We start from the raw sequence: 14,081 nt of genomic DNA on the forward strand, positions 1-14,081 counted from the left end.
TCTCATAACTTATGATTTTGTTTTTCATTTTATCAAGAAACTACACATGAAGCCTTCAGTTATGATAACATTTATTGAACCCTTTATATTCTTTCGAAATTAGTCGAAACATGATCTGAGATTATTAAATTACCTACTCGTCAAATTGCTTGTTGGAATTTCATCATCAAAAATACTGAACGATTAAAATGACATGAGGCACACAAATAGTTATTTTGATCAATTTCACATTCTTTTTTTAAACTTTTCCGTCAAATTACTCAAAAAATCATACTATCTTTCGAAAGTGATAAATTCCATAATTCATAGTTTGATTGTCATAATTTAAGTGTTGTATTCGAATTCTCAGGAACTTTCTATAATCTAGAAATTCATGTTCTTGCCCACAAATATTTAAATTTTTCCTCTTTTTCTCATTCCCTAATGTTTCCCACTTTCATTCACCCATTCACCTAAAATAATTAATTTTACTGAAAAATTCAATCACACATACAATACCAATACAGTTGCGAGTATTTTATCATTTCCGTGATAATAGATTTCCATATTTTTTCCCGCATTGTTGATTTGTTTATCTTTCATTTCTCTGGATAGAGAAAGCACCGAAAAAGAAAAACTTTCGCGTTTTGGAAATTGTATTATTTAAAAAAAATAGAAAAATACCACCCTGATACCTTTTCGGGTTGTGTCAAATTCCTTTTTGTAATTTTCAGTATGGAATGCAAAGATCGCACCTGCGAGTCACTCGAACCAAAACTGTCATTTTCCAACATTTTTCTGCATTTTGGTGTAATTCCAACAGGACTAAAGCTACAAAAGGAACTGTGCATCCAGAACAACGCTGACGAGCAATCGCACTGGATCATTTTAGAAGTTAAGTATAATGTGGACAGTTCACCACATTATGAAGTATTGCAGAAAGAAAATTTGAGTTGTAGCTCTGGAAAATTTACTGCAAAGGGGCAGATATCATGTCTTAACTACAGTGTACATAGTAAGGTAAAAATTCTCCAATGCATCAACTCTTCATTTTTTTCAACACAGCTAATGTGTTTTTTGGTAAAAATTTCATAAAAATGTTGTACGTAGGTTCTTAACCATTTTTCATGTATTTTTTTAATAACATCTGAAAACTACTCACTTCAGTTAACTTCAATTAATCATTTCATTTATATCACTGTCAACCAGCACTTCTAACCTCTTCGCTTCTCCGGAATCGTTCTTTGAAGTAATCTTCGAACCAGCATTCAAACTGATTTAATGCGACCTGTAACTCGATGCGCTCATTAGTTATTGTAGTGTATATACGTCAGTATATACACGATCGCCACTTGCCTGTAGAAAACTTGCGATATACATATAATGACGACATGACGTCACGATACGTTAGATAGCTACATCACGCTATTCTACTTGTAGTTTATTTGCTTCGTTTACTCCGACCCTGAACATAATATTTTTCAAGTTGAAAAAAAGGAAATATCATCGGGATATAACGTATTCTAAAAACATTTTATTGTGTGATATTCACTAAAAAGTTTTACAAAAACGCAACACGTGTTTCTCCATACAATGGCTTCTTCGAGCGTGTCTTAACGATTTTAATAAATTTCTGACAGAAAATAACTATTTCACTGACGAATAATGAGAAACATCTGACAACTGAGAGACAATTGTGCAATTTTGCCATGTTCACGATATCTTGATTTGATCTTCAATTACTTCAATTATTTATCACAAAACGCAAAACCTTCCCGCTTTGTCCCGAATTATAGACTGCCTGAGCTTTCTTGTTTACATAATCACCGTTATGTTAGCCAAAACTGGGTGAAAAAATTCTAGTTGTGACAATTTATCATTCCTTACTCAAATTAGTTGGTTGTGTGTTTAAGTGAGTAGTCTGACATCTGTGACATGATATTAAAAGAATTGAGTTATTATCCTTATCATCCAAAATATGGTTCAAGAATTTTTCCAATCCATACATGTACGTTTCCATGCTCACAACCAACAACATACTTACACCTATTAATTCGTAGTTTCATCAGTATAGTCATAAGTCAAAATGAACTCATTAATCATAAACGAAAAATGTTTGGTCATAGTTTTTCACTTTTCGGAGCAGAAACTCCGTATTTCATTGATAACACATATATCAAAGCCTAACAAAAAATGTTTGTATTTTAAAAATTTTTACCAAAATCTTATGCATGTTTGTATGCTGAAACCGTATTTCATAGCAGTTTTTTCATCTCTCACCATTCTTTCGAAATATTATATCGATTTATTACTTGAAAAAAATAGGGAAAATTTGATATATACAAATTAAGCAAATCATAGTTTTATAAATCAGTTAGATTTTCGCTTAAAATCACATTCAGCTACTTATATTATAATATGAAATGCTTAAATTATGACATTTTTATATATTTCTTCTCCCTATTCGCCGTGAAATTTATTGTGTAGCTTTTTCGTCTATGAAATGCGTTTTGTTCTTCTCTGTAAAGTGACCAACAGTAATCACTCATCATTTTGATATTTCACTGTCCCTGGTATCGATTCTCCATCTCTTTTATGTCCTGATGAAACCGTTCCTCTTGCTCTTTTTCACATCACCAAGTTTTTAGGAAAAAAGTCAAGATGATTGTGTAAAAGCTTGACTCTGAGGCTAATCAGGCAACCAAAAGTTCGGGTCTTTGGCATTACCCGAAAACTTAATCACAACTTCTGTAAACGATATCCAAGCCTCCTGTTCCTTCTCATTCATTGTTGCTTCGACGTTTGAATCAAACATCAATTTGCGGATATCAGGCACGACGAAAATTCCTTCTTTCAACTTAGCTTCTGATAAACGAATTCCGCACATAAATATTCAAAACAATCACCATCTTTAACAAATTGTTTCATTGAATCCAACTTTATGTGCAGTGGAGGTAAAAGAGTCTTCTTGGGTTCGATTAAAGTTTCGTGTCAAATGTTTTTTTATGCCAGGTCTGAAAGTTTTCCTCGAGGACCATTGTTTTTGAGACCAATATTGATCCCTTGCTCTGTCGCCCCATTCACATGTGAACTTTGTAAATCCCTTTTGTCAACCAAAGATCATGGAGACAACTTTTAAATCCCCACACAGCATCCAATCATGAGCAGTATAGTTAATTTTCTCTAAAGTAATATCAGCATTTTTGTAAGTTTCCTTCATATGATTTGAATGTGTCACATGCACTGAAGGATATAAGTATTTCCATCTTGCCGAAAAAGATGAGCGAATTGCTCATCTCTTGTTCTATAACAGCAAATAGATATTTCAGGTTCCAATAAATGTTTCTCTTTCAGTCTGAAACCCAGTAATTCTGCTTTTTCCTTAGTCAAATTCAAATCTCTCACTGAAAAATTCAACTCGTCATCAGTCGAATGACTAACTACACACATCGAAAAAGTCTAGGGATATTTTTTAAAATGCCAATAATTTTTTTTTTAGATCGCTTTAGGGAAAAAAAAGTTGACGGGTGATTATTAAACGAATGTAACTTAAAACAAAATTTATTAAATGGTCAAAAATACTGAGCGCGCATATAAGCAAAACTAAAAAAAAATATGGCTCTTCTTTGGCACCCCGAAAAAAAATCATAATACAAAAAAAATTGGAATCAGTACAAAGTATGGCCTCCACACTGGTTTATTACGGCCCTACATCTATCGTGCATCGACAAAATGAGATTGTCAATGTCTTGTTGAGGTACATTTGCCCATTCAGCGATTAAAAGCTCTCTCAATTGAAACGTTGTGTGAATGTTCCCCATATGCGGAGTAATTTATCGTTGAAGCATGTCCCACACATGCTCGATGGGATTCAGATCCGGTGATTGTGTTGGCCATGACAATACATCAACTCCTTCGTTGGTGAGCCAGTCAGTCACTAGACGCGCGACATGTGGACGAGCATTATCGTGCATTAGGTGGAAGTTTTCACCAATAGCACCAGCAAACGGACGGACGATAGGTAGAAGAATGGTGTCGAGGTACTGTCGAGCTGTGAGGGAGCGATTTGGAAAAACGAGATCGGTTCTGCCGCCGATCATGATTCCGCCCCATAGCATTACTGTACCACCTCTGTATGTGTGGACGTGCCTCAGTCGTTCATTATTTCCAGGTCGTCTCCACAGTCTTACTCGACGAGAATCTGGATGAAATCCAAATCTGGATTCGTCTGTAAACAAAACTGTGGCCCAAACATTTGCATCCCAGTTTTGATGTTCTTGACACCATTCTAATCTTCTACCGCGATTGCCTCTCGACAAAGGTGGACATCTGAGTGGCCTTCTGTTGTGGAGATCTGCTTCATGCAGTCGATTTCTGACAGTATCACGACCTGTGGTTACCTGGTGCGTCTGCTGCAACACGTTAACCAACTCAGGTGCTGTGATTGTCGGTTGTCTTCTTGCGGTTAAGACCTAAAATCGGTCTTGAACTGCAGTTGTAGCGCGTCCTCGCCCTGGATGTAGTTCGGCTGGACTGCCAGTTTCACGGAAACGCCGCCACAATCGACTGATAACACTTTGGGAGACCCCGAAACGAAGAGCTACATCATTTTGTCGCATGCCACCTCAAAGAAGCCCTACAGCCCTATTCATCTCAGCCAATGGTAAGTGATGGCGTTCCATGTTAAAGCACAATATTTCCAGTTTAATTGTTGAGCAAGAACTGCATAGAATGTACAAACTCGACACTTTCAGATTATCCAATTCAGCCGAAAACCTACAGTTTGTAAAAAACTTGATAAAAGATTAGTTACCTTTTTTGCAGGCTTTGTTCAACCCATAGGAATCTACAGGGTGGTCGAGTGTCCAATTTAATCGAAACTAAACGACCTCATGCATTTATTTTTATGATATTTAGTATGTTATAAAAATATTCCTAGACTTTTCCGATGTGTGTATATTCGGTACTGTACTGTAAAATATCACCAATAATCTCAGGTGGCACATGAACAGCTCGGTCCATGTTCTATCGGCCGATCAAGAGATGTAACGTTAAAATATACTGCAAAAATAACAATCACCTAAATTTCATAAACTACACCTTACGATTTGATCTCCTCAAACTTTACGCTAACACAGTAGCTTTTAGCACTAGCAACAGTTATTCGAATTCTACAAGTTCCTTCTGACGTTAATATTTATATACCACAGGTAACTACAATTGAGACTACCTCCATCAAATTACCTAAACTTCTACAACTTTTATATACCTGAGATACCTCTTCAAATATGATCATCTGAAGCATATTACCTCACTTCTACATCAATGATAATACTTCCTCGTTTTTTTAAGAAAACGAGTTCAATAATGGTGATCTATTCAAATCTAGTTGGTCACTCATTAGAATGTTTGAATTTTTAACTTTATTCATTTCCATTGTTTTCAAATGATTCAGTTTCAAACTTTCATTTTCTATGTATGAAATTTCAGTTTCTTCGTTAATGATATGATTTTCTTCTAAAAGACGATTTGAATATGTTGAACTTGTTTTCTTATTTACATAACTCATATGATGTTCCTGGATTCGATTCCTAAATGTTCTGCCAGTTTGACCAATATATACCTTAGGACATGTTTCACAATTCAATTTATATACTCCTGATTCGTGCTATAGCATGATTCATAGATTAGTCAATGTTTCTCTTCCAATATATAATCTCAATAAAAAACTTTATATCATTAAACAAATTGCAGTAAAAAAAATGGGATTAGAGCTGAATTATTAAACAAAATACTTTCCAAAAAAGTCTGCGCAAGAGCGATTCGAGATGTTTTTCTTATTGATAAGTTAGATAATCAAAATCAAAATTATAGACCTTCAACGTGTTTTGAACAAACAACAGAAAAAGTGGCTTCATTTTTGAGTAAAAGAGATATTAAAATTGCATACAAAACAACTAATACGTTGGGAAAGTCAGTTAAAAATAATAAAGACAAAACATCCCAATTCTAGAAATCAGGAGTATATAAATTAAAGTGTGGAACGTGCCCTAAGGTATATATTGGTCAAACTGGCAGAACATTTAGGAATCGAATCCAGAAACATCATATGAGTTATGTAGATAAGAAAACAAGTTCAACATATTCAAATCGTCTTTTAGAAGAAAATCATATCATTAACGAAGAAACCGAAATTTCATACATAGAAAATGAAAGTTTGAAAGTGAATCATTTGAAAACAATGGAAATAAATAAACTTTCCAATGAATGACAAACTGGATTGAATAGATTAATATGTTGAATTGAACTTGTTTTTTCAAAAAAAAAAAAAACAAGGAAGTATTATTTAGATTGTTGTAAAAACTAAACGTCTACAAAATTTGTTATAATTATAAACCTTAGAGAACATTTTATTTCATTGCCGACCCCATTACATTAAAATAATATTGCCAACTTCAAAATATTTAAGTAGTTAAAAATGTTACTTATATATTTTTGTGCATAAACTTCATTTTTACTTAATAGTGAAATATGAAAATTGGTGGATGATACAACCTTTTTTAATTTTTCGCAATCAGGACACCAAATTGCACAGGAATTAGTTTAAATTATCGGTTATTGGCCTATGAATCATTCGATGCGACAGGTGTGATCGATGTTTTAACCAACCACCACCATGTATTTATAGGTCCCGAAGAGCTGGGTTTCCATACTGGTTCTTATATCAGTTAAAGAAAACGAAGAGTCCAAGATAGAGTCGATTTGTGTGGTCACTTATGAAATTATTGATTACGACATCGCTATAAACACAGGCCAAACAACCGCACCTATTTTATGTCCATTGAAATTGATTCACGTTGGAGTTCCTATAGAAATGTTCTTCACCATCGAAAATCGCAGCCCTATAACAGGTTTATCAAATATCGTTTCCGTAACAAAACATATTATATTTACATTTTCAGGTTGTTTTTACTTCCTAAAACCTACCGGGAGAGATTGCGATAAAGTATCCATCAAATTAACACCAAATTCCTCTGTACTGAAATCGTTCGAGAAAATGGACATATCTGCCACGTTGACTTGCTCAGAAATAGGCATTTTTGAAAATGTATTCGTTCCCTGTTTCGTGGGAAAAGGCCAGAAACCCATCATGCTCAGAGTCCTGTGTGCAGTGGATGGCATACACGTTTCTTTCTATTTGCCCAACTATGAAAATGGTTACAGAAAACTGATCTGGCCTCCAAAAGTTGTTTATGAGTACGATAACGAGGACTGGGGTATTTGCCCATGTGAACAGGTGAGGAAATTTCATTTAATTTTAGTTTTTTCATTATAATTGTTGATTAAGCATCAGTATATTCAACAGGAACAATATTTACGTAAATATGAGCCATAAACGTTTGTTTGAGGATGATTCACAATGTTTCGTAGTGCATTTTATTGGTTCAGACTTTCGAAAAATAGCAATTATATTGAGCAAAAAAACTGTAATTGCAATGAAATAAAATACAAGCAACAATCAAAAATTCAAAAAATTCAACTAATAACACGAGATAAACATAAAAAATTATTACCAAGAAATTAAAATTAAAAGATTCCATAATCATTGATTGATATAATCATTATTTTTCAGCTAATCTTTTTAATTATTCAAAAATTCTTTCAGGAATTTCAAATCAATTTATATCATATTAGACAAAGGAGGTCCGAACCAATGAAATGCATGAGCCATAAAGTTGAGGCTTAAGTTCATTGAAATACCTCAGACAAGGGGTCTCCAAACTACGGTCCGCGGGCCAAATCCGGCCCGCGACAGCCAATGATTTACTGTCATCAATCTGGCCCGCGACAGCCAATGATTACCTAATTGTTGTTACTATTGCTGTGATAAGTTGAAGAAGAAAACACAAAATGATAATTACTCGGTTTTATTTACTTGCAAGGTGAAACTTAACGACAGAAATGATGACAAAGAAAACTTAACTTAAGTATCTAAGTTTACGCATATTAATAACTAACAAATAATTGAAATTGATCACAGTAAAACAAAAACACTAATGAGATATATGTTATTGTGATTTTCCACCGACAGTACTTTGTAGTTGTCGATCAATTTTACTTGTACCAATTATCAAAAGAGATTTAAGATGCTCATCGGTTAATTGAGATCTGTAAACATTCTTTGTGTACTTCATCTTGGAAAACGTTTTCTCACACAAATAAGTAGTACCAAAAACAGAAAACAACTCACGAGCAAATTTATGCAAATTATCAAATTGTTCCACTGGAAGACTCTTATAAAATCCCAACAAAGATGAATTTTGATATTTGTTCTTAAGCATATCACTGCACCGTAAATGAATAATTTCCATTTGGACTTCCGGAGCCAGAGTTTCAATGTCAGAATCAAAAGGATTTTGAAAAAGCTTCATTTCATTCGCAATGACATCAAAATCTGAAAAACGAGTATCAAAATTCATCTTCAAAGCACTCAAAGTTCCGATTGTAAAATTGATGGGAAATTCAGTCTCTGTAGTGTGGCTGAATATTTCACATGTTTCAAATCTGTGAAACATTTTTTACGTAATTGCGATTGAAATAGTATTATTTTCTGCCTGAAGGATTTGATATTGGTGTATAAATCAGGGAGAAGCAGATTTTCTCCTTGCAATCTCAAATTCAGTTCGTTCATATGATTTTCCAAATCGACATAGAAGGCTAACTTCCACATCCATTCACTATTTTCTAAATCGACAAAAGGGCGCTGCTTCTCAATTAAAAAAAAAATTCGATCTCTGCTCGAAGTTCAAAAAAGCGCTTAAGGACTTTTCCGCAACTAAGCCAGCGTACGACAGTATGATATGAGGTTCGTCCCAACAGTTTCTGACAGTCAGGATTCTGCGCAGTATTGTGATTGCGTTCCAATGTGAGTTTCCAACCATTAGTAAACTATAAGTTTTCTGTTCCATCCAAGATTCAAACCTGTTCGAGATCTATCAGAATGGTTTGAGGATTATCTTCTAACCATCAATCTGACGCATGCGTATTCCGTATTACTGTTTCTGTTTTATGTTCATGCAACTTACAAACAACAACATAACCTGCAAAAATTGTTATAAAATAAATTATGTATTTGCTGGCGCAGGAAAAATTAAGAATTCTTTAAGTGAACCTAAATTATGAACATCTTTAATTACACAAATTAATTATTGCGGTGACCTCCCAGTTCCATGTTGATTAGTAAATAGAATAGAGATATAAAATACTGCAACCTTCTTTTACTCTCCAGAAGTACACTTGATTTGATTTATTTTTAAAGAATTGAAGGGGTTATATTTTTAGGAGTGACATTCGTTGTGGAATGTTTGAAATACAAACTGAGTAGAGAAAAGTATCTTCTGTATAATTCAGTGTTCATATAGAAGTACTTGTTTCGAAAGATTTTTTTTTTCGTGTAAATTCAATGTTTATATGAAAGTAGCTGTTTCAAGAGGACATTCTTTCAGTTTGTGTCTGAAAGTTACTTCTTTGCATGATCTACACATCCATGTATAGAGTTATTTATTGTCAAATTGATTACTTCCTTCCTTTCTTTGGAAGATTCCCTCATCCCCTTTTTGTATCAAGATGGAGTAGTAGAAAGCCAAGAACTTTCTTTCCCAAATTATTTTTAAAGGTTATGTTGAAATTCCATGCCAAACTTCAGTTGAACTATCAGCTGTTCCAATCAGAAATTTCAAATTAATCAGAAACCAATATTTACCAGACATGGGCGTTGACAACGATTTACAAACAGTTGGAAATCTGTTTGTGACTCAAGGTTGGAACGAACCTATTGTAAATCACTTTCTCCAATCTGTTGAATAAACTTGCGGAATTGTCGGTGATTCAGGACTGTTGATGGATGATACAATGTAAGTCTAATGGTTTTGAACCACCATCATTTTCTACAGCCTTTGACACAAGTGCAACCACTCCTTTATTTTTACCATACATATTTTTGACTCCATCAGTTGTTATAGATTTCAAATTTCTTCATCGAAGGTTCTTTTCATTAATGGAATGGCATTTTCAACTCCCTTAAAAATATCTGCCCCAGTTGTCGTGCCGTGAATACTATCAATATCAAGAAGTTCTTCATATACTTTATAGCTTTTAACTGCTCCGCGAATAAAAATCAACACCTGAGCAGTATCAGACACATCCGTTGACTCATCCAATGCTAGAGAAAACCACTCATGATGTCCATTTTTGTCAGACAGTTGAGATGATATATTTTCTGCGATGTCTTGCATCCTCCGAGCCACGGTGTTTGCTGACAAACTGACACTTTTAAATAAATTTACCTTTTTGGGGCATATTTCTTCGGTTACTGCAATCAAGCATTCTTTTATCATTTCTCCATCGGTGAATGGTTTGCCACGTTTTCCGATTTCAAGAGCCACACGAAAGCTGGCGCAAGTTGCAGACTCTTGTTCAGTATTCGCTTTGGTAAACAAAGATTGCTGCGATTTGAGTTCGCGTTTCAAAGCTTCAAATTTTTCCTTTCGCAAACTTCCTGTATACTTGGAGTAACTTTAACGATGTTACGATTCATAGTGTCGTTTAATGTTATGTTCTTTGAGAACAGCTATGGTTTCATTACAAATCAAACATAGCGCCTTATTACTGGACTCAATCACAAAATACTGAAAGTTACATTTTTCTTGGAACGTTCTGCATTCACTATCGATTTTTCGCCCATTTTCCATACTAACAAATCACACATAAAAACAATAAGTCAAATCAAAATACTTTTATTGACGGGTGTTACTTTATTTCACAATAGACAGTTTCGCGTCCTTCGCCTTTCCTACACAGACTAACTCGCAGTTGCGCCGATAGCTTTTTACATGCAAACATTACTGCCATCTCGAGATGATCGGAATACACTAGCTAGAACCAGAACTTTCTCGAACCAACGCGGTAATTCCAAATATTTAATTACGCCTAATGCCACCTAGCGGGTAGCTGAAAAAGATAGTACATGGTACGACTACTCGCCACTAGATGTCGTTAAGTGTCACAATACACAATAATAATCGAAATGCAAAAAAACGTAAGTTTGCTTAGGTTACGCACTTTGCGACTATCCTAGTCTAGAAATATATTTAAGGACAGAAATTGGCCCTTGGAACAAACTGAAAGAATCTTTATGGCCCGAAGGCTTCAAAGTTTGGAGACACTGCCTCAGACTCACCTAAACCACTTTTCAGACAAAAATGCATTCTGAACCGATAAATTTTCGAGAAAATGAATAAGTTGAATTCATATACCTATATTAGAGAAGGAAAGATTGGATCCTTCCAGAGGAGGAAATACTAAGAGTAGATAGCTGTAGGCTTACAGATAATTCAAAATCATCTTCAGATTCTGGTGCAATAGGGAACTTGCAGATTTTTTTTACATCGTAAATGTGTTCTGCTATGATAACTATTAACTACTGCAAAATATGAGCAGTGAAATATCAATAGACAGTTTATAAAAAATATCAAAAGTTTCTTGCGTTGAAAAACCAATTCAAACAAGCGTTCAAAGGCGTGAACTATTATGACGTCATACTGTATCAATCCGGGCGCAGGCTGTGACTGCCGTTCAAATCTACTTATTTGAGCAGCTGTAGAGGAACGCTTTCGTGTAAAATGCAATGAGATCCTGTTATTAAAATAGATTGGTATTATTGAGTTGTATAGTTTGTGTTTAACCTTGATTAGGCTTCGTTTGTGTGTTAATGAATTTATGAATCTAGCAAAGGCAATGGAACACAAACAATATTGAAAATATTTCATTGTTCCTTTGTGCACAAATACCAAATACCCAATAAAATATTCATAAGGGTACCTGAAGATGATCGTAATCGTCGAACAAAATAGTTAAATGCATGCAGAAGGAATGAAAATAATAGAGAGAGAAGAGCAAAGCTCTTCATGTATGTGGAGACCATTTTAACGTAAGTATTCACATATTATCTATCTGATTTGTGGAAAATTAGAAACTTAATTAAATATTATAATTAATATCAATTGTAAAGCTAATTAAAGACTAACCAAAGTGACACAATTTACCCCAAATTATTGATACAAATTTCATTATGTTAGTTTCTATTATCAAATAATTATCTCATTTCATGATAATATGTAATGTATATTTTTATACTTTTGAGGTATACGAAAACAATGGCATTGCTTCATACTGAATCTATGGAATATATTATGTACTTTAATCCCAATTCACATAAGTATAGGAGTATTAATTTTTTATTACAGAGGTACTTACATAGAATTTATACATAGTCATTAAACTTACAACAAATAATAATTGTTGTCACCTCACAAACCACAAGAGGAGACTAAATCATCTGTCGGTAACAAATAAGACAGATGGGTATCCGCGACTAAGCTAAACAGTGGAGACGGGAGTGGGTTAAACAACTTAGCAAATTTCAAATAGATCTTAATGGGCGCCAGGTAAATTTAATCCTCCAGATACCCTAAGTAACTCACAATATCAATAACTTACCAATTAATATTGGAAATAAAAGATAAAGATCCCCAATATGATTTATTCAGTAATCCTAACTTACATGGATTAACCAACAACGCTTCTAAGACGACAATGCAATATTCACACTACTACGCGACGTTCAAATGACAATACAAGAGCGCGGTGTATATAACCACGAATTCAATCAGCCATAAATTACGGTAGTAACGACGCTCAAAAAAAACTACAATACGTCGAGTAAAACTACCACGAAAATTGAGTAGGTGAAATCGTAAATACTAGTATCGGATGGTAAGACAAACTCGTTTGCGTCGCGTGAGCTCAGGCGTAGGCGCATCGGTGTCAATCAGCAATCGTGAAAGGAAGAATATACCTCAATTTCCGTTTCACAAATATCTATATCAATCAGGTATCAATAAACAACTCTTAATCAATAAACGATAAACAACACTATATCAACAGGTATCAATAAACATAAGGGCAAACAATTATTCAAATATCTCAGTATAGCACAAATTTTCAAATAAATCAATTATAACTTGCGTGCTCCTTTTGGGCCACCCGGTATATGGTGTTAGGCTACCCCGTAGTTCGACGAAAGTGGATCACCCTGTAGTACTGCTGAGATGGATCACCCTGTAGTACGGCGGAGATGGATCACCCTGTAGCACCACCAAGATAGATCACCCTGTAGGGCACGACAAGCTGGACCAGTAATGGATCACCAAATGAGACCCAAAAAGAAAATAGGGAAAAAACCCTTAAAGAAGAAAAAAAAGGAAAACAGGAAGACAGGAAAACAGGAGAACAGGAAAAAAAACAGGAAAAAAAAAGGAAAGAAGAAGAAAAAAAGGAAAGGAGAAGAAAAAAAAAGGAAAGGAGAAGAAAAAAAAACCCTACGGAAGAAAATTCTCAATCAGAATCAGATAAAAACAAAGTGAGATTCAACCCCCATTCAATAGGACTATTTGACTAATCAATACCCCTGGTATATTTTCATTAAGCAAAGTAGCAAGATAACAAGAGTATATTTTTGGGTGCCCTGTATAACCATCTGACCCGTAAAAATCAAGACAATTAATGAGTGTTGAAACCTCTCTTCAATACTAATATTCAGTTGAGATATAACGATGGAACCAGAAATTACTAAAATCATTTAAAACACATTTAATGGTAAAATTCTTACCCTGGCCAAGGGGTTTTCTATACGATTCTTCGTGTGCGGTGCTCTGCACGGAAGTCCTGCTGGGACTTGATGAGTGACTGAGGGCCTTCTGTTTCTTATGAATCTAGAGACGAGAAACGAAGGTTGTAGAATTGAAGAGGTGATATCATAGCTAAGACCACATGAGAGATGCGACAGTGATTCAGACATACCTAATTTCGGAAATCCTTCCACCTGGCACGAGTTCGGTAACCACCACAAATCCTCAAAAGAGCTTAAGTTTCAGACTGCAAATATCCACACCAAAATGACCAATCAGTCTTCCACTATACAATCCTGACTTGTAGAAATAATCCCCGTGAAGGATGGCACAAATACAACCAAATATATCCTA

The 14,081-nt window shown here is 34.6% G+C and overlaps 1 protein-coding gene across 2 annotated transcripts in view; it reads left to right on the forward strand.

Annotated features, from left to right (window-relative positions):
• The window catches only part of LOC111510172 (deleted in lung and esophageal cancer protein 1), a 90,447-nt gene that overhangs the window by 47,279 nt on the left and 29,087 nt on the right, over nt 1–14,081 (forward strand). Inside the window, exons 12-14 of one of the 2 annotated variants that reach the window (XM_074185128.1) lie at nt 714–999; nt 6,668–6,890; nt 6,942–7,276. In XM_074185128.1, coding sequence (XP_074041229.1) covers nt 714–999; nt 6,668–6,890; nt 6,942–7,276 — 844 coding nt within the window. The remainder of the gene's footprint in view (nt 1–713; nt 1,000–6,667; nt 6,891–6,941; nt 7,277–14,081) is intronic. The other variant, XM_074185129.1, reaches the window with a different exon arrangement.

This window comes from Leptinotarsa decemlineata, unplaced genomic scaffold, assembly GCF_025532065.1.
Source record: "Leptinotarsa decemlineata unplaced genomic scaffold, Ldec_3_MD MMD2_tig00026363_RagTag_RagTag, whole genome shotgun sequence".
NCBI classification, from domain to species: domain Eukaryota; kingdom Metazoa; phylum Arthropoda; class Insecta; order Coleoptera; family Chrysomelidae; genus Leptinotarsa; species Leptinotarsa decemlineata.